Source organism: Pelodiscus sinensis, chromosome 3 (genome assembly GCF_049634645.1).
Source record: "Pelodiscus sinensis isolate JC-2024 chromosome 3, ASM4963464v1, whole genome shotgun sequence".
Classification (NCBI taxonomy): domain Eukaryota; kingdom Metazoa; phylum Chordata; order Testudines; family Trionychidae; genus Pelodiscus; species Pelodiscus sinensis.
Window position 1 is genome coordinate 140,556,623 of NC_134713.1, and position 19,289 is coordinate 140,575,911.

Consider the following 19,289-nt stretch of genomic DNA (forward strand, 5'->3'; position numbering starts at 1 on the left):
CTAGGACCAGGCAGTAAAGGCTCAGAGTGTGGAATGCTGCTCCCTTTGCACCATCCTGCTCACCTTGCGAGGCAGCAGCAATTACGACCCTAGCCGTGGGCTAGAAGGGAAGAAGGAGGGAGAGGATCTGGCTGGGAGTTGTAGGCTGGGGACTGAGAGCAGACCAGAATGTTGGCAACTCAGTCTCTCCAAGGGTCTCAGCATCAATTTGCTTTGCAGCCATGACAGGATTCTTCCAGCTGATCGACTGAACAGTGAGCCCCCTCCTGGTGCTGTCTGTTCTGCCTGCTGGGATTTGCTGGGATTCTCAGGCTTTGGGAGGGTGTGATCTTTTAAGAACCTTGACCAGCTAGGGGTTCTGTCATTGCCTGCCCTCCAACTCTGAGGGCCTTTCTGCTGTGCAGATCCCTGACCCCAGGAGAGAGCCAATAAGGACCAAGGTTACCCACTTAGTTACTCTTTGCGGCATGACACCAACAGTTCACCCAGTCCTGGGGCTTCTCACATCCTTCCTGAGTTCTTAATTACCAGACTCTTGGACTGTGCATCACTTCCCACAGGTCCCCTTATCAGCTGTCTCTGGTGCCTTTACTCCACACAGTCTGTACACCAGAGACCTGCCTGGGGTAAAAATACATCTGCCACAGAAAAACCACAGACTGAAAGGTAGACTAGTGAAGGAGACATGCCAGTTATGCAGAAAATAATTATGAAGACTTGGCCTAAGGCTTTACACTTCTGTGTTAGATAAAAGGCCCTTTTCTAATGAAAGTTACCCATTACCTTAAAAGCGATCCCCAGTATGTCCAGTCTCTATAGGAGGGATCTAGTGTTCATGGATAGCCTCCTTCCTCAAGTGTCCCCCAAGTTGTTGGTGATCTTCAGTTCAAACCCTTTCCATTTTAAAAAAGATATGCAGTTTTTTCTATCCGTCGCAATAGATATTAAATGTGGGGGAAATTCCCTCCCTGTCTTAGTTTTTGAAAACCTTGTATTCCCCAGCTTCATGCTGTGCCTTTGATGGTGCCTCGTTAATTTTTTTTTTCTGGATTGGCCAGTGACTTGGTGCTTCAAGCCAGTCTCATCTGGTTGGGGAGGTAGCCCCTGCTTGCTTGCTTGCTTCCCTGCCCTCTTGTGAGGCGATGCTAAAGTCCCATGGTCTCTACTCAGTGGTCACCACAGTAGATCAGGATCTACTGGTAGATCCTGGAGCCTCTGACAGGTGATCCTGACTGGTTTGGCTGGGAAGCTATTTTCAGCTGTGTCTCGCCCCGCTGCTCCTGCCCTCTGTCTTGGAACTGCCCCCAGGAACTTCGTGCTTGCTGTGCAGGGTGGAAGAAGTGGAAGAATGGGGTGCTGATGTCAGGATGTCATCCTCCCCCTTTTCATGTTCCCCATCTCCACAGAGTGAGCAGGGCGGAGCCTCAGAGAAGGGGTAGTGTAGGTGCAGTGCCCCAGGGAAAGAGGCAGGGCAGGGATTTTTGGAGTTGAGGTAGATCCTGGATTGACTTAAATTCAAAAAGTGATCTTGTGCTTAAAAAGGTTGGAGACCCCTGCTCTACATAAACTGTATATACAGTATATGCACACACAGACATGCATTCATAAGCATAACCCGTGTGCATAGCTCCTAATGACTGCTATGAGCAGCGCATCACACATTTCTATAAAAGATATTACCTGAAAAACTCATATACAGCAAAATAACATGGTATGCTGACAGTTGGTTTAACTCCGTATTTTGGGGAGTTTAAGCTATTTGTTCTCCCCTTCTGGTGTCTGGTCCCTCATTGTCACAGAAGGAGTGTAGTTTGTTATAGAAGGGGCCTGGGAGTCAGGAGAACTGGCTTCCTTTACTGATTTTTCCACTGACTCATGATCTTGGGTACATTCCTTCCTCTTTCCATGCCTCAGTTTCCCCTGCTGTAACAGTGGGGTAATGCTTTCACTTTCCTGTTCATCTCCCAAGGGGTTATATAGGTTGCGCAATTAACAGGTGTAAAAATCATCTGAGAGCCTTGAATAGAGATTTCTAAAAAGAGTGAAAGGGGGAAACAGACAAAGTCATCCAGTGAATCAGGAATAGAACCCAGGAATTCTGGCTCCTAATCCCCTGTTCTAACTATTACAGTCCCACACATGGGACACTGTCAAGATCAACAGTAGAGGAAGTTTTTTGTATGTGTTTCTCTTATCTCTTTAGAGGATGCAGAGGGAAGAGCTTTAACCATGAACATTGCTCACCCTCTCCAGCTGTTTAATTGCCTTTTTGCCATTCACTGAACTATTTACAGGGGTTAATTTCCCTTTCTTTTCCTGGCTAGTTGCATTTTCCAGTCCCCAGACTATGGTATATTTGTGTTCCAGCATTTCAGCAGAATGTTTCAATCCAGATCAAGCAACATTTAAAAAAAACCAGGGAAATATTTCTATTTTTTTTATAGATTTAAACCAACCAACCCCAAATCCTAGTTCTGGGCCAAAAAAATGCTTTCAGCTTCTTTTACAAATGACGGAGCTAGTATTTCTAGTACAAACAGCCAGGGAAAATTCTCCTGTCTAGACGCTAGGGGTCAGTATCACTACACACTGCTGCTATCTAGCCTGTAATGTGAATACACAGCGTTGCTGGTCGCTGGGGAGTAGAAACTTCATGGTTTGGGTCCATTATGCCAGAAATGTGCAAGAAGCTTAGATTATCCTCCCAACTCAGGGAGGAGATTTCACAATTTAACTGACTGCTCAGCACCAGCACTAGGAGAAGATCAAGTGGCTACTTAACCTTGTGGATCACAAACCTCTGCCATTCCCTTGTGGATTTGAACTTTAATAAAGTGCTATCCTACCCTTGCATTCATGGACCCTACCTCAGTCCACACCCCTTAGCATTCCATAAACTGGTCTTATAATTACACATTGGCTGTGGCTATATGTTCAGTAGAATGGGGGACTAGCTGACTCCAGGGACTGGAAATGGCCTATGGAGCCTCTCAGCACAGTGAAGGAGATGGCTTGGCTGGATCTCAGTCCAATTCCCATGTCACAGCAGCGACTAGCACTAGTAGATACTAAGTGGCCCACTGTCTCTCAGTAGGTGAGCTGGGAATTGGAGAAGCCAGAGGGGCAGAGCTCTGCTCTCGTGGTAGGTGCAGAGGGCGAGGTGTAGTAGTGTAATGGGAAAGGGAGTTTACACTCAATCTGTAGTTGATCTGGAGACAAATAGAGACTTTCAATAAACAGATCATCCTTCACTTTTAACTTGCACTAGATTGGCCCCAGGGAAGATTGTAAGGAAGAGGAAAAGGAGTGATAGATTCATGCAGCACTCTCCTCTCAGGGATGGTAACTGCTATCTCCTGGCTAGGCTGCTCTTAGATCTGTACTACAGCCAGAGGAGAAGGGTGGCCCTCCTATGCTGTAGGGGAGTACAAACACACTGGGAAGTTGGCAAGGGCTGGGGTCCCAGGAGAAATGCACCGCTCCCCAGAGGTGAATCGGGAGTGCAAATTGTTTGGACTGAGCAAAATCACAGGACCACTCCAAATCAACTTCAGGAAGGTGTTGAGAAGAAATTATGTTGGCTGCTGAGCACAAGACTTGCTTTGCCTTCATCCCCCTCCATAGTTACCCATCCTATTGTCTTGGCCTGCTCTCAGGGTGAACTCCCTCAGGGTCAGCATAAAGCCTACACACCACTTAAGTCCCACTCAAGCACAGAACTGTTATGCTCTCTAGAGTGTGGGGTCTTCCCCCTCCTCCACCTTTATCTGCACAACTGGAGGCACAAGCCAGCCCTGACGAAGAGATTCCACTGACTCAGTGGAAGAGGCCCCTAAAATTCAGTTAGTCAGAGGAAGGGAGCCCCTCACTTGAGATGAACAGAGGGCTTCTGATACCATTAGAACTGTCTCAACTATCTCCCTACACACAAGCTCCAGCCCAGACCTCTGTTCTACCAGGTTCTGGCTGGGATCTGAGGCCCAAGGTACCATAGGAGAGGCTTTTTTATGGGATTTTTAGCTGGGCCGTGTCACATCTCACCAGATACCAGAGTTCTGGTCTGAATTCCACACCACAGAGGTTGAGATAAGCCCCTGGAGTAAGGTAGGAATATAGGTTCAAAAGGACAGATTCCTTAAAGATGCTCAGCCCCCATTCCAAGGGCCAGACTTCCAAAGGAGCTCATCAGATTGGGTGCTGACTGAGCTCTTTTGAAAATCTGGCTGAGAGTCCTGGTAGAATCTTGTGGTCGCTCTAATGATCTGCTACTTAGTACAGGAAATACCACTTGGCTTATATTACTCAGAATACTTCGCAGGAGACTGGGGGTGTCTGCAGTTGAGGAGAGGAAAATGAAGATGGTGCATTATTAGCAAAGCTCACCATCTTGACAAAAGAGGTCATCCCAAACGTGTGCAATGTACCACAGAGGACAAAGGAGCTTATCTAAGCCATGTAACTCATGAATTAAAAAAAAAATCCAGTGGAAATATTGGTCTCGGTTCTCCCCTCACATCAGTGTGATTCTATTGACTTCAACGGGGTTATCCCCAAAGGAGAATTGGGCTCAGAGCTTTTTAAACAACTGCCAACCAAACACTGGCATGTGGGACAGTGCCTGAGAACCTGAAACTAACTAGAAACCAAAGGGAAACTGACCATTCTGTTTTCACTGTTCATGAGAAGAAAAACAGGGAGGATGAACAAACATCATGAAAGGGGAAAAGGAAATGCAATTTTTAAGACTTTTTCAGACATAGGCCCTAGTCCTGTAAGAGGATCCAGGCAAACACAGCTCTGCACCTCTGAGGAGCCATATGTGTTTGCTGGTGGCCCACCCATTCAGATCCTAAAAATGGGATCAGGATCTTGATGATCTCAAGTGTTGTTCATGTTATAGGAGACCAGCTTTTTTAAAAACCTGGCCATGTCTTTTTAAGAAGAGTTTCTTTTTGACTGTGGAACAGAGGTAAGTGCAAGGTGCATTTATTATTGACTATTATTATTTATTTATTATCTGTTATACAGAAATTGTCCAGAGCTAAAAGGGAAATTTGGCAGGGATTGGTGGCCCATGATCACAGGATGGAAAAAAGCATTCGTGGTCCAGTCACACATAGGGTATGTCTAGACTACATGTCTCTGTTTCATGAGGCATAAGGGAGCGGTTGACAAAGGCTTCCCTTGTCGACTGATCCGTGTCTTGGCTCGCGCACTGTGCCGACGATCAGCTGAGCCGGCACAGCGCGCAGCCATTTTTATGTTGGGTATTCTAATTTACATGCCTCTGCTGACAGAGGCATGTAGTCTAGACATACCCCAGATACATTCAGGCTATGTCTACACTATGGAGTTTTTTTCTGGGATACCAGAGGCATCCTGAAAAAACTCCACCGTATCCAGGGAACACGTCTGCTCTTCCGATATTTTTTGTGGAAGAGCAGACATGCTTTTTTGGAAGCCCTGTAAACCTCGTTTCACGAGGAAGAAGGGCTTTCCCAAAAGAGGAGGTTTTTCCAAAATTTGGTCCAGTGTAGAGGCCCAGAAAAGCCTCTTCTGAAAAAACAATCAGAAAAAGGTACGCAAATTGCAGAGTACATTTTACGTACCTTTTTCCCAAAAAGAAGTGTAGAGTAGACATAGCCTCAGGTAGCAAAGAGCTCTTTGCTCTGCACCCACCACCAGATTTTGGGACTGGGAGTCATCTTCCCAGAAGTACCAGTTAGAAGGGATTGGCCCATCTTTGGCCTTGATTCCTTGGCTTCTTGCTACTCCCTCCTTACACACATAGGAGGAGGGAACACCCAAAGCCTGGCCAGCCCAGCTCCTTTTAGCTCCTCCCCCTGGGTGAATTTGGTTCTTACACAAGTGAGGCACTGATATTAGGCAGGAGATGTACAAGATCCCCACACACAGCTCTGTCCATGCCCCTCGCTCTACACCCCCAGCTATTCTAGCCCTTTGTTTCTCCTGAGCTCAGGTGCTGGCATATGTAGTGACCTCTTCCCAACCCTAAAATAAGAATAGATATCAATTCAGCCCTGTGACAAACTAGACAGGTGTCTAGTTAGTTGTATGGGATTGACTGTGGTAAAACATCTATTAAGCCTGTGAACTGCTAGTGTAAATTAGGGTCTGGATTCTCCTCTTTATTCCAGCAGTGTAAACTGGGAGTAACCTTGGTGGACACCATCGAGGAATCACACTGGGGTAAGTGAGAGCAGAGAGTCCTTAGTTGCTTCCAGAAGTCCAAACAGACTCAGGCTGAGCTGAGCACTTGCACAATTAATAACAGTGCTGACCTTTCTCCCCTGCAAAATCTGCCTTCTTACTGCCCAGTAAACTTCACAGACACTGGTTCTGCTCTGAGTATAACTGGATCCACCCCACCCTTTTGCGTGGATTCCTTGGGTTAACGTACAAGCAGCTCAATCCTGGGGGTTAGAAAAGGGTTAATAGACACAGGGAATGTGGGAAGAGCTGGATCTGGGCTTCAGTGACTAGTGGGTGGGTGAGCAAATGTTTCTCCTGTTAAAATATTCAGCTGATGGGCAGGAGAGAGGAGCTATGCAAAGGGCAGGTGGCTCTACCTAGGGAAGAGGGGGCAGGGTGAAAGAGGGGGCAGGGTCCAGTGCTTCATGAATAACTAATGAGCAGGGCTGCGTTACTCAGGTAACCAGCTGCTGATCACGTGTAATGTCCGTCTGCACTCAGGGTTAATTCCCTGGCATGTCCTCCCCGCTGCCCACACCAGCAGGTTCAATGGCGCAGTGGCAACAGTAACGCGGGCAGATGGAAAGAGGCCAGACACGGCCGAGTCTTTATCCCTTTCCCTCTTCTCCCTACCTGGACGGCTTTTTCCTTCAGGAGAGCTAGCTCAGTGAGGGATACTCACCTTGGTCCTGCTGGCCCAGCCTTGGGAGGTGACTCCAGATCAATATGGCTCCTACCAGGCAAGTCTCAGTGAAGCCTTCTTCCTCCCAGCCTCCTATAGGGGAAACAATTGGTGTTCAATTCTGACTCCAACTGGCTCGGTCAGGAAGAGGTGACTCCCAGACTGAACGCAAGTCAGCTCCCATCCAGAAGCTAAGTCCCCTGGGGTGCATGGTCCCGTCTGTTCCCCCCATTAATTCCCATCAGGGAATGCTGGGCCCAGTGGCACTGCCAGAAGGTGAAGAGGAGGTATTTGGCTCAGATACTAGGCATGTGTGCGAGGTGCTATAACCACGTGATTTATGAGGGAAGTTGCTTATTAACAGTCAAAAGGCAATCTGCACCAGCCAGTGCCCGTGACTCGCACCGGTGAAGCTGGGGAACTGTGTGAAGGTACCAGAAGGCCATGTGAGGCCTGGACTACTGCAAAGAGGGACCAGACTGAACTGTAACTTGAGCCAGAGAGAGCAGTGGAACCAGGGAAATGAATACAATGATGATATCTTGGGCTCTCACATGACCCATTTGGGTATATCTACACTGCAGCGCTATTTCAGGATACTTCTGGTATCCCAAAATAACTATTCCGCATTTTTTGAGCAAGCCTGCTATTTTGAAATATAACCAGCTTGCTAATCCGACGTCCCTGTAAACCTCGTTCCACAAGGAGTAAGGGACATTTTGGAATTGCACTTTATTTTGAAATTAACTCGAAATAAGTTACGCAATTTGTGCAGCTCAAGTTGCGTAGCTTATTTTGAGCTACGGGTGCAGCGTAGATGCTCCTTTTCAGAGCAAGCAGATAGTGCCCGTGGCACCATATTGGAAAGAGAAGGATCAGAGGAGGTAAGAGTTTCCAACTGTCAGAATGTCCTAATATGCCCCATGTGCCTGACAGCATCAGCCACGACACTGGCTGTGTGACAAAAGCCACCATTGGGTACGGCAACTGCAATGCAAATAGCTTCAGAGCAGCAAATAGAACCAATGACCTGCCTCGCCATGGAATGACTTAAAAAGCTTGTTGCTATAAAAACTGCAGATGTGTGCACAGAGGTCCTGATTCTTCCCTGGCCTGGCACCTTGTAGAGTCTTTACAGCACTGAAAAGTCAGTGTAAAGCACTACTGTTCTGCTCTGAGAGTACTTTACATCTGCTCTCTGAGGGTGTGACTCCACAAGGTGCTATCCTTGGGGAACCAGGCACAGTGTGCTTGGAAAGAGATGATCACACAGATACCTCAGTAAGAGGCTGCCTTCATCCAAGCTTCCATGTTTCCTTAAAAGCTCCCCCTGCCCAAGCATCTGATGCTAGAGAAAGTTGGGGCCATTTTACTACACCTGGTACCCACCTGATACTCCAGGACAGCACCCTCATCCTTCTCTAAATCCTACAGAAAGGCAATTACTAGGTGTTAATGGATATTAAGGCAAAGATGTCACTGCTTGTTGTCTTCTGTGATGCCGTCAAGAGAGGCTGCATGGTTAGTGGTTAGGACAGGGACTGGACATTAGGACTATGTCTATACTCGTGGCTTCTTGCGCGAGAAATATGCAAATGAGGCTAAGCGTGGAATATCGCTGAGCCTCATTTGCATACCTAATGAGCCGCCATTTTTGCAGAAGAGGCTCTTGCACCAGAAGGAGCTGACTACACTGCCTCTTCTTGTGCAAAAAAACCCCTTTTGCGCAATGCCGTTATTCCTGAAAATAATTGGCGTAATGGCATTGCACAAGAGGGTTTTTCTTGCACAAGAAGGGGCAGTGTAGACAGCTCCTTCTGGCACAAGAGCCTCTTCTGCAAAATGGCAGCTCATTAGGTATGCAAATGAGGCTCAGCGATATTCCACACTTAGCCTCATTTGCATATTTCTTGCGCAAGAAGCTGTGAATGTAAACATAGCCTAGGATTCCTGGATTCTCTCCTTGGCTCTGCAACTGATTCAGAGTGCAGACTCGGACAAGTCACTTCCTGTCTCTGTTCCTCAGTCTTTCCTGTGCAATTATCCATGGGAAGTATCACAACACCACAGCCACTTGTAATTGTCCCTGGGAAGTATCACAACATCACAGCTGCTAACACGGGACTATGTGGAAGTCCAGGATCCCTGCAGCTTGTATAGGATTTCTGAATGCTGGGGCCACAGTGATGCAAGGAATTACCAGCTGAGCCAGCAGGTATGACAGCTTTAGAGGATAACATTTACATCTCGAAAGGGGAGAACATTTAAAATCAATGAATCTAAGCAACCTGGGAAAAGTCCTTGTAGCCCTATCAAATGTAATGTATCCTGTACTAGAGCAGGGGTGGCCAACCCGTTAGAGACGAAGAGCCAAAAAAGCGGTGGATAGAGTGTGAAGAGCCATGTAGTATATATTTATTTTTATATATCTATCTTTATAGGTGCTGGTACTCTGGGGGGAAAGTTGTGGAGAGAAAAAAAAAGGGGAGTGGGAATGAGGGATCTGGGTGTGGGAAGGGGTGAGAGGTGCAAGTTCAGGGGGGGGGGAATTTGGCTGCAGGAGAAAGCAGAGAAGGGGATGCTAGCTCAGGGAAGGGTCTACAGGTTGGAGAGTGTTGGGGTCAGGTGGAGGGTTGGGGGTGCTGAGCACAGCTTGTGGCTGTGAGGGTGCAGGAATTTGGGCTGGGTTGCATGAGGGGCTAGGGCAGGGAAGCTGGCAGTATGATGGGCTCAGGACACAGATTTGCAGTGTGTGGATGGTGCAGGAGTGTTGTGGCAGAAGACAGGGGATGTGGGGGTGCAGGAGTTTCAGGATGAGAGGGGTTCCAGTGTATGATAGGCTCAGGTTTGGAGTCTGGGGGGGTGCAGGAGTGTTATAATGCTGTGGCCAGATGACGGATTGGTCCCAACTGGGGGATTGTTGGCCAGGCTTCATTTTTAAATAAAATATTATGTCAAACACAACGTTTCAGCATTGTCTTTATTTATGAGAGGGGCAGGGAACTTGTTTTGAGTCGGGGTCACTAACCCACAGAAAAGTTAGTTAGTGCCACACAAGTGAGATGCAAAAAAACAACCCCTCCAGCTCCCACCAAGCCCCAACTGTGCTGGTGGGGGCAGGGAACAGGGTGCTGAGGCAGGGGGCAGGGTGATGGTGGGTGCTGGGGCAGGGGACAGGGTGCTGGTGGGGGGGGAGTCTGGCCAGGGGGAGGGGACAGGGACAGCTCAGCCAATACCTGGGAATCCTGGGTCTCTGGAAGCATGCTCTTCCTCTGCTCCCCACGACAGCTGCATGCTTCCTGAGAAGCTGGAGCTGCCATGCCGTTCCCGGATTCCTACTCCTTCCCCCTCCCCGCTCTAACCCAATCCCCATTCCCTCCCCTTCCCCAGAGCCAGGCACCCCCCCCCACTCTAACCCAATCCGTCTCCCCCCCAACCTAATGCCCAGGTCCAGGAGCTGCCGCTGCTACTGCCATGCACGTCTCCCTCCAGGCGCTGGGGCCCATACTCTGAGTAGTCGGCCTTGAGCACATGTTGACTGGGATGCCATGCGCACCCCCCAACCCAATTCCCCTCCCCTTCCCTTCCCCAGAGCCAGGCACCTCCCCCCCTGCTCCAACCCAACCCCCGCTCTCCCAACCTTATGCCTGGGTCCTGGAGCTGGAGCTGCTGCCACCGCTGCTACTACCACGTGTGTCTCCCTCTAGGTGCTGGGCACGCGTGCTGAGCAGCCGGCCTTGAGCATGTGCTGGCTGGGGTGCGTGCACTGAGTGGCCTGGCCATGAGCTTGCGCTGGAATGTAACAGAGCGGCCCAGCTGTAAGTAGGCACTGGGGTGCCTTGCGCACAGTGCTTGAGCTGAGCGGTACTTGCAGGAGCCACATTTTTGTAATCAAAGAGCCACATGCAGCTCGTGAGCCACAGGTTGGCTCCCCTCTACTAGAGGATTTACCAGGCATTGCTCAGGTCCTTGTGGGGGCATAAGGCAGGGGGTGGAGGTTGAAGGAATCCAGTCATGGGTTTGGCAGATATGGGAGGGGCGGGCAGGACAAGGTGTAAGGATGCTGGAGTCAGGGTAGGGGGTAGGATTCAGAAATCAGGGCAAGGGTTCAGAGGTGTGGGGGGTGCTCAGGGCAGATAGTTGGGAGGTGTGTGGGGAGCTCAGGGCAGCCCTGAGGCTGGCCAGAGCTGCATTGCTGGCTAGCAGCTGGTGTCTGGGGGGGGGGCATTGGTAGTGGGGGCTAAGCTTCCTGGATTCAGCCAATGGCTACTCCCTGGGACGGCCAGCACTGTGCTGGCAGCTGCTCCTGGGGGCGGGGTGGGGGCTGTGCTGCCTGGCCCCAGCCAGGCGCTGCTCCTCGGGCTGGCTGGGATGGTGCTGTCTGGCTGGCAGCTGGGTCTGGGAGGGGGCCATAGTGGTGGGGGGGGCTGTACTGCTTGGCCCCTGCTGGTGGCTGCTCCCTGTGGGGGTCTGCAGTGGTAGGGCTGCTGGCCAGCAAGGCTCCTCCCCCAATGTCTGGCACTGGGGCTGAGGGCTGGAGGGGGGAATGGTTTGAGCTTCAGCTTTGGGGCAGGAGGCCACTTACTGTGACCGGTGGCTGGCAACATGCAGAGGCCTGCTCCTAGTCAGCCACTCTGTTGCAGATGCAGCTACCCCCCAAAAGTCACTCTGTGGTATAATTATCCCCTGCACTTGTTGCCCCCTGTGGTCATTCTGGAGCATAACTGTCCCTGCTATTAGTCCTCTTTCTGTGCTATGGAAAACAACTGGATTCCAGGTACATCCCATTGTCCTGGCATAACCAAACCCTGACCTTGTTTTAAGCTGTGATAAGAAGAAGCTGCATGCCAAATTTTGTGGTCCTAGCTTTTACCAGTTAGGAGGAGTTTTTGAACAAATGGACTCACAGATGGACAGACAGTCAGACAAACACACAGAGTTTGTAAAATATATAGTATGACAGTGTGCTTGCATTTGGCAGGTCTATCACCCATTCCTGCATCACTGTGAAAATGTCACACATTTCTATCAGAAAGAGACATTCCCCCTCATCCCTGTGCTCAGGAAACAGTTGTTAGTCTAGGGGTAGAGGTGGGGAACCTTTTTTGGGTTGGGGCCACTGACCCACAGAAAAATCAGTCGAGGGCCACATGCAAAAACCCCTCACTGATGTGGCGCCCGACTGAGAAGGAGAAAGACACTCCCCACAGTGTCCTCACACACTAGAGCCTGGGGGGGGGGGGCAGCCTAGTATATTTTGTGCTCTCCAGCCCTGTGGTGGGGCAGCGGGGTGGCTAGAGCACCAGCACAGGCTCCCCAATGTAGGGGGAGGCCCTGAGCATAGAGGGCCAGATCTAGGCAAGCCAGAAGCCACATCTGCCCCCAGGGCCTGAGGTTCCCCACCCCGGTCTAGAGGAAGGTGCACTGAACTGTAGGAAGCCATGCTCTTCCACTGTCTAGTGTTAATTTTTCTGTGCACTTCCCAACACTGATTATTAACCAATGCGGCAGTGTTTTACCTTAGGGGAGATACGCACCATTGACCCATTTTACAGATGGCTGAAGCTTTGGGCTAGGTCACTTCAGGCTGAGTTGGGTATAAAGACACCAGCTTGTTTCCCCTTGCTACACTTTCAGAAGGAATAGGACAAATTAGGAGATGTTCTCTCTAGCCCTACAGAAAACTCTGCACCAGAGGATAACAGGATGTTGCTATCACTGTTAGTCCTTTATCTTAAAAGGTCTGTGCTATAGATGTGTTGGTTCAAGCCCCGTTGCTAACCTTGTGAGAGATTCCCTCTTAAATCAGTCCAAGGATGCTGGAATAATCTGAATTCTCCTCTGCTCAGTCCCCCTATTGTACCTCTGCCCTGTGTGTTTTTGCTTTGTCCTTTTTGATTGGCCCTTCCCTCTTTGTGGGAGACTAATAGGGTTCCTAGAGGAAGTCCAAGGTGGAGCCACCTCTGCCCCAAATGAGGTCAAAGAGGAGGCTACCAGCATTAGACCTACACCATTTCAAAAGTGGAAATGGATGGAAAATATTTGCAAATATGCAAATTAGCCAATTGGAATTTGCCTACACAATCACACATGGAACTGCAGAAAGCTAGGCAGCTATGCCCTTCATGGCTGTCTATACTGCTCAGCTTTGGGCTGTGTGTAATTGATTTCTCCTGCGGGGGACAGGATTTGCCTTTTTGGGGGTGTTCTGAAGGCTGTGGGGTCCCAAATCTGCCTTCAGGGGAGAAGGGAATCGGCTGAGTAGCAGACAGTGAGATTCACAATAGAGGTGCCTGCTTGCTGCTGTTCCCATGGAAACACTAGGAAAGAAGAGAGGAAATCCAACTCCAGCCTCTTTGGAGATGAACTTCCCCAGCCTTACCTCACCAGCCACCACACTTGTTTTCATTCAAGCCTGCAGGTCCCTCAGAGGCATTTCCCTGGGAGAGGCTCATGAACTCTGTGAAGTGGTGTTTCTCCAGCAGCTCCCAGGGATGGGAAGAGCTGGTGCAGAGAAGAACCAACCCAAATTCACCCTATGCTAAAGGCCAAGTGCCAGAGCTCAGAGAAAATCTATTTGATTTCCAACAGGATCTGCATGTTCTGCTTTTGCCCCCATCTGGATGGCTCCAGGAGGTGCTAGAAATCTGTTTTTCTAAGGCCTTCAGCAGAGCTGGGCCCAAACTGTGAAATCCAGATCTGGACTGGCGTTCCAAGAAACAGATGTATATGGGTCAGTATCTCAGACCTGTTCAAATCCAAGGGTTTTAGTTCTGTCCCATCTCTAGAGGTTTGGAGTTTTGGGGCCTCCAGTCAGGCTGCAGAACACAGCTGAACAGCAGTCAAATCTGAAATGACTGGTTGTGCAGACCCACTGGAGAACGTGAAAGGTTGCTTGGGGTAGAGTCCAGGCCAACACTGCTTAGCTTGGGAGAACTTTAAGGACTACAGTACAACATGGGGTTTGGCTGCCAGCACTAGATCCCCCTGGAAAGAGAATCTTTTCTCCAGAGTCTACTTGGAGAAGCAGAAAAGTATGGCCTTTTTAATGCAAACTGCTCTTAATCCTCTGAGCTCCATGATTTGAACTTGAGGAGGAAGCCTTGAAATCTAATTGGCTCCTGCAGTGACCAGAGTGCAAATGTGAAAAATTGGGATGGCACTGTGGATGGGTAAGAAATGCCTATAACAACAAAGCCCCTGTTCGGACTGTCTCTGTAAAATTGGGCCATCTGGTCACCCTATTGGCTCCTGTGGTGACAGAGTTCTGGCTGCCATCAGAGGGAATGAATGTGGATGATGAACTGGGTATATTCATTCTCCTGAGCTGAGAAGAAAGAACCCTGCAACCTGAGCCTTGATGCCTCTTGGGCTTTAACTTTGGCCCAAGGTGGTGCAACTTGGGCTTCAGCAAGTCTAAGCCAACCCTGGCGACCCCATTCAAATGAGATCATGACCCACTTTGGGGCCCATCCCACAGACTGAGAACTGCTGTTCTAGACCTACATAGCCTTACTTCAACGGGCAGATTTGCATACATGCCTAAAATAATGTATTACTATAATACCTTTATCTGTCTGTGGGGAGCCCGGGTGCCCCAGGAGCCAGAAACTAGCAGCAGCCACAGCCCCCACTTGGGGGCTGGGAGCCAGCAGTGCCAGTCCCAGCCATAAGGCTGGGAGCCAGCAGCCCCAGGAAGGGCAGGGAGCAGAGAGCAGGGATGGAGCAGTCCTCTGCCAGGGTGTTGCTTAATGGGTTAACCAGTTAAAAGTTAGGTCAACCTTACAGTTAACTGATTAGCTGGGATTTTACATCCCTAGTGGATACCCATGGATATAAAGCGAATATTCGAAAATTTGCAGGGTTCTAGATAGGAAATATCTGCATGGGCATCTGCGGGGGATATCCGCTCGGGATATAAAGCAGAGATCCCCAGATTTGCAGGGCTCTACTAATGGGGTTTGTGATCTGAACACCCGGGCTGAGACCTAACCAGCTCATTGCCGACTCCGTGGGCTCAGCAGGGACAACAGCGGGAATGGCCTGGAGGAGCTCCCGCACGCACTAGGGGCGGGAGCTAGAGCAGGGGCTTTGCCCCCTCGGGCTCCGAGCCACCCCGCCCAGCCCCCAACTGCAGGCGCGGGGGCACGAGGAGAACGCCAGCGCGGGGCCGGACGCAGGCAGCAGCCGGGGTCCCCCTGCGCCCGCCCTAGCAGCCGCCGCGCGGAGGGGCTGGGCGGGCTGCGGCGAGCTCGCGCGCTCGGCGCTGGGAGGAGAGGAGGGGAGGGGGCGGCGCGCGGGGAAGGGGGCTCCCGCGGGCACTGCGAGCTCGGCGCACAAAGGGAGGGAGGGAGGCAGCTGCCGCCTCAAGGTCACACTTCTCCCAGCAGAGGGAGAGAGAGGAGCGAGGGCAGCCGCGCTCTCCGCCCCTGCCCCCTCCTCCCACTATCCCCCCCGGCTCCCCGCCCCCCCTCCCTACCCCCCGCTCGGCCTCGGGGGCTGCGGCAACGGCGGCTCCCCCGGCCAGGCCATGGACTAGCCCCGCGACTGGAGCGGCCCGCGCTGGCCATGGTGGGGCTGCCGCCCGCCCGCCCAGCGCCTCGGGGCTTCGGGGCCATGCCGGGCACGGCGGCGGCGGCTCCCCGGGCCCCGCGCCGCTCGGCAAGCGCCGGGCTGCTGGCGGGATAATGCGCCTGCTGGGCGCCAGCGGGGAGGCACCGCGCCGGGGGGCCGCCCGCCACCATGTCCCCCCCAGCCTCGGCGGCCGCGACCGGCGAGAGAGGCAGCAGCACCTCGGTGCCGGCGGAGGAGGCGGAGGGGGGCCGAGAGGAGGTGAGGACGGCGCGGCCCGCCAGGCGGCTGCATGCGGGCGGCTTTGCATGGCACGGCACGGGCATGGCAGCGCGCTTGAGGCTCCGCTCCGCGGGGTTAGACCCCGGCACTGGCCGGGCCGGGGCTGGGCATCCAGGTAGGGCACCTTCCGCTCGCGGGCCGGCTCGGGCGCCCCGGGGCAGGCAAGCGCACCCCGCAGGCAGCTGGTTCGGGCATTCCCAAGGGCCGCTGGCAGGGGGAGGGGAAGCCGCTCTGCGGTGCCGGGAGCGCTGGGAGAGCAGCCCCCGGTGGGTGCCGAGGCCCCGGCTGAGACCTAGGGAGGCCGGAGTGCAAGCGAACAAAGGGAAGGGTAGGCTGGGTGGGCCGTGCTGGGGAACCCTCCGTCCCCCCGCCCCTGGCCGCGGGCCATGAGCTCCAGGGCTGCCTTAGGGAATAGATGGGGTAGACATGAGGGGACCTACAGGATTTCCCTGGATCCAGCTTGTGTGGTGCAGTGGGTAGGAGATAGGTAAGACTGGTCAGCGGCAGGGAGCAAATTTTTCACTGCCCTAAGCATGTCCAAGTAGACTGCAGGTAATGGAGACCTGTGTCAAATTTAGGCCGATGGGATGTCTAAGGGACTGTGCCAGTGCTGAATTGCCACAGCGAGGGAAAACCTTTGTCTGGCGGCTGATCCCCCTTCAGCTAGTTATCTCATACCTGACAGGGCAGATTTAGCCAGCGTGGGTGTGAGAGGATCCAGCTACCTAATTACCATCCATAGGAATGATCTAGCTGTTTCCTTACTTACAAGCTATACATCCCTCTCTCCCTTCTCACTCTTGTTTCATTCTGTGCTTATCACCATGGTAGCTGAGCCTTTACTGCTCAGAGCTGGAGCAGTCATACATACTCAGGGACTGAAAAGCTCCCCCCGGGCAGGAGATCTGGATGTGAGGGGAACATGCATGGGATAGCGTGGAAAGGTTGAATGTTTTGGGAGGCAGAAAGCACAGATGGTTTATTGTTCCTGCCTGGGGGAAAGCACTGGGCATTGACCTGAAAAGTGTTGGCTTACTGCATTAAAAGGAATTCTTGCTGTGGTGCCGAGTAAGAATATGGGAAACCCTCTTGGCAGCATGTCAGGGGCCAGCACAGGTTCATGATTACCCCTGAAGGAAGATGGATTGGCAGAGTGGAGGGTTGATTAGCAGAAGACAGAGTGTCCCCAGCTGATGTAGAAAACAGAGAGATTCCCCAGCTGATGCTCCATGGGACACATCAGGATTTTGGCATGCCAGGAAGATGGAGCTGCTCTTTGTGGGCTTTTACGGGCGAGGGGGTTGAATGCTGAGGAGGCACGAAGTGCAGACTAGGTTAGGCTAGGAGCCACGTGCTCCCTGGCTCCAGGAATAGAGCTGCACTGTGAGCATCTTGATGGACATGCTTGTAGACTCCAAGCCTCAGACATGGAACAGCAAGGAGCTGTATGTGCTACAGGCAGCCAGAGGCATGTAGGACGGGGGGGAAGGCAGTCCTTATGTTTACCAGAGAGATGCAGGATCACTGATTAGGATCCCCCAGGGAATAAAGCAGCATTGACCAAGATGACCCACCAGTGATCTGTGAGGCAGTGCTGCGCTGTGAGCACCCGCCCAGAATGTGTTTAATTGTGAACACTTTTGTGGAAGACTTGAACACCATCTGGAGCACGAGAAAAAGAAGGGAAGGACAGGGAAGTTGTGCAAATGTTGCACACGCAGCTATCCTGCTGACCCTCACTCCTGACTTGTCCCCTCTTCCCTGCAGTTCCAGTCCTGGGCTCTCACACACAGCTGTCCTGCTGATCCACACTCCTCTTAACTGCCTTGCCCCAAACCCATTCCATGACCAATAGTCTCCTGAGTCCAGGGCTTCTCTTGAGCAGATGCTGACAATTAGCGCCAAATTGCAGGGTGATTTTGTATTGCAGGAAGGTGCCCATTGTAGACTGGGACAAGGCCCCTCACCTCTTTCAACCTGAACAGGCAGGTCTATAGTGGGGAAGGCTGAGTGTGATGCTGCCTCAGAGAACTGAGTGCCTAGCTGATAGGGGGTGTCTTTGTTTTAATGAGTGTTATTTTCATGGAACTCTAAGTCCTGGCTTGGAGTGCCCTGAGTGCCCACACTAGGCACATCACAGCACTCGGCCATCAGCCCGTCTGCACTTGCCGCAGGCTGCCATCCGGAGGGGTGGTCAAACAAGGGGCTTCAGGAGAGCTTCCACCCCGAGAAGCCCACAGAGCCACCCCAGTCCTCCCCATCGGGGGCTCATACCCCATTCCTCTCTCACCTCCTTCCACTTACCCCTCCCTAGCCCCCCTTCCTGATGTACAAAATAAAGGACATGTGTGTTCAAAAATAGAAACTCTCTTTATTGAACAAAACTCGGGGAAACTGGGAAAAGGAGATGGGAGAGGGGAAGAGAGAGGGTGGGAGAGGGGAGGGCAACTAAAATGATCAGGGGTTTGGAACAGGTCCCATATGAAGAGAGGCTAAAGAGAGTGGGACTTCTCAGCTTAGAAAAGAGGAGACTGAGGGGGGATATGATAGAGGTCTATAAAAGCATGAGTGATGTGGAGAGGGTGCATAAAGAAAAGTTCTTCATTAGTTCCCATAATAGAAGGACTAGAGGACACCAAATGAAATGAATGGGTAGCAGGCTTCAAACTAATAACAGAAAGTTCTTCTTCACAAAGCAAATAGTCAACCTGTGGAACTCCTTGCTGCAGGAGGCTGTGAAGGCTAGAACTATAAGAGAGTTTAAAGAGAAGTTAGATAAAGTCATGTAGGTTGGGTCCATGGAGTGCTATTAGCCAGGGGGTGGAAATGGTGTCCCTGGCCTCTGTTTGTGGAAGGCTGGAGATGGATGGCACGAGACAAATGGCTTGGTCATTGTTTCAGTCCATCCCCTCCAGGGTCCCTAGTGTTGGCCACTGTTGGCAGACAGGCTACTGGACTAGATGGACCTTTGGTCTGACCCAGTACGGCCATTCTAAGCTCAGGGCTCAGGGTCGGGGGTCTCAGTGGACCACCTTGATTTTCATGCAAACCTGCTCCCGGGTGGCCTGTCCTAGACGGCCACTCTCCTGTGCCTAGTGTGGAGGTCGTAGATGAGGTCCGCCTCTTGCGGACCCGGGCAGGCTCCCGGGAGCCGCCAGCCTGGACCCGGGAAGAGGCGGAGGGCTGGGTGGCAGTGGATGACTGCCTCGAGCCATGCCAGGTGCAGGGTCTGCTGGCTGGGTGCTGGCAGGCTTGCACCTGGCATGGGCACCGTAGCCAGCCTGTGCCCCTTTAAGGGCTCCGGGGCTGGGAGAGGGGCAGACGAGTTTCCCTGGTGGTGCCCAGAGTGGCCACCAGGGAAAGCTGGGGAGGGCTAGCCTCCCACTAGTTCGAATTAAGTGGCTACACAGCCCTTAATTCGAACTAGCTAATTCGAATTAGGCGCTAGTCCTCGTAAAATGAGGTTTACCTAGTTCGAATTAAGTTTGAACTAGCGGAGCGCCTATCAAAGTTAATTCGAACTAACATCTGTTAGTTCGAA

The 19,289-nt window shown here is 51.8% G+C and overlaps 1 protein-coding gene across 3 annotated transcripts in view; it reads left to right on the plus strand.

Moving 5' to 3' along the window:
* Positions 1-15,134: 15,134 nt before the first annotated feature.
* The window catches only part of TMEM151B (transmembrane protein 151B), a 28,080-nt gene continuing 23,925 nt past the window's right edge, over positions 15,135-19,289 (plus strand). For 2 of the 3 annotated variants that reach the window (XM_075925058.1, XM_075925059.1), the window contains exon 1: positions 15,135-15,727. In XM_075925058.1, coding sequence (XP_075781173.1) covers positions 15,638-15,727 — 90 coding nt within the window. In that variant the 5' untranslated portion in view covers positions 15,135-15,637. Of the gene's footprint in view, positions 15,864-19,289 lie in introns of all 3 variants that reach the window. The other variant, XM_075925060.1, reaches the window with a different exon arrangement.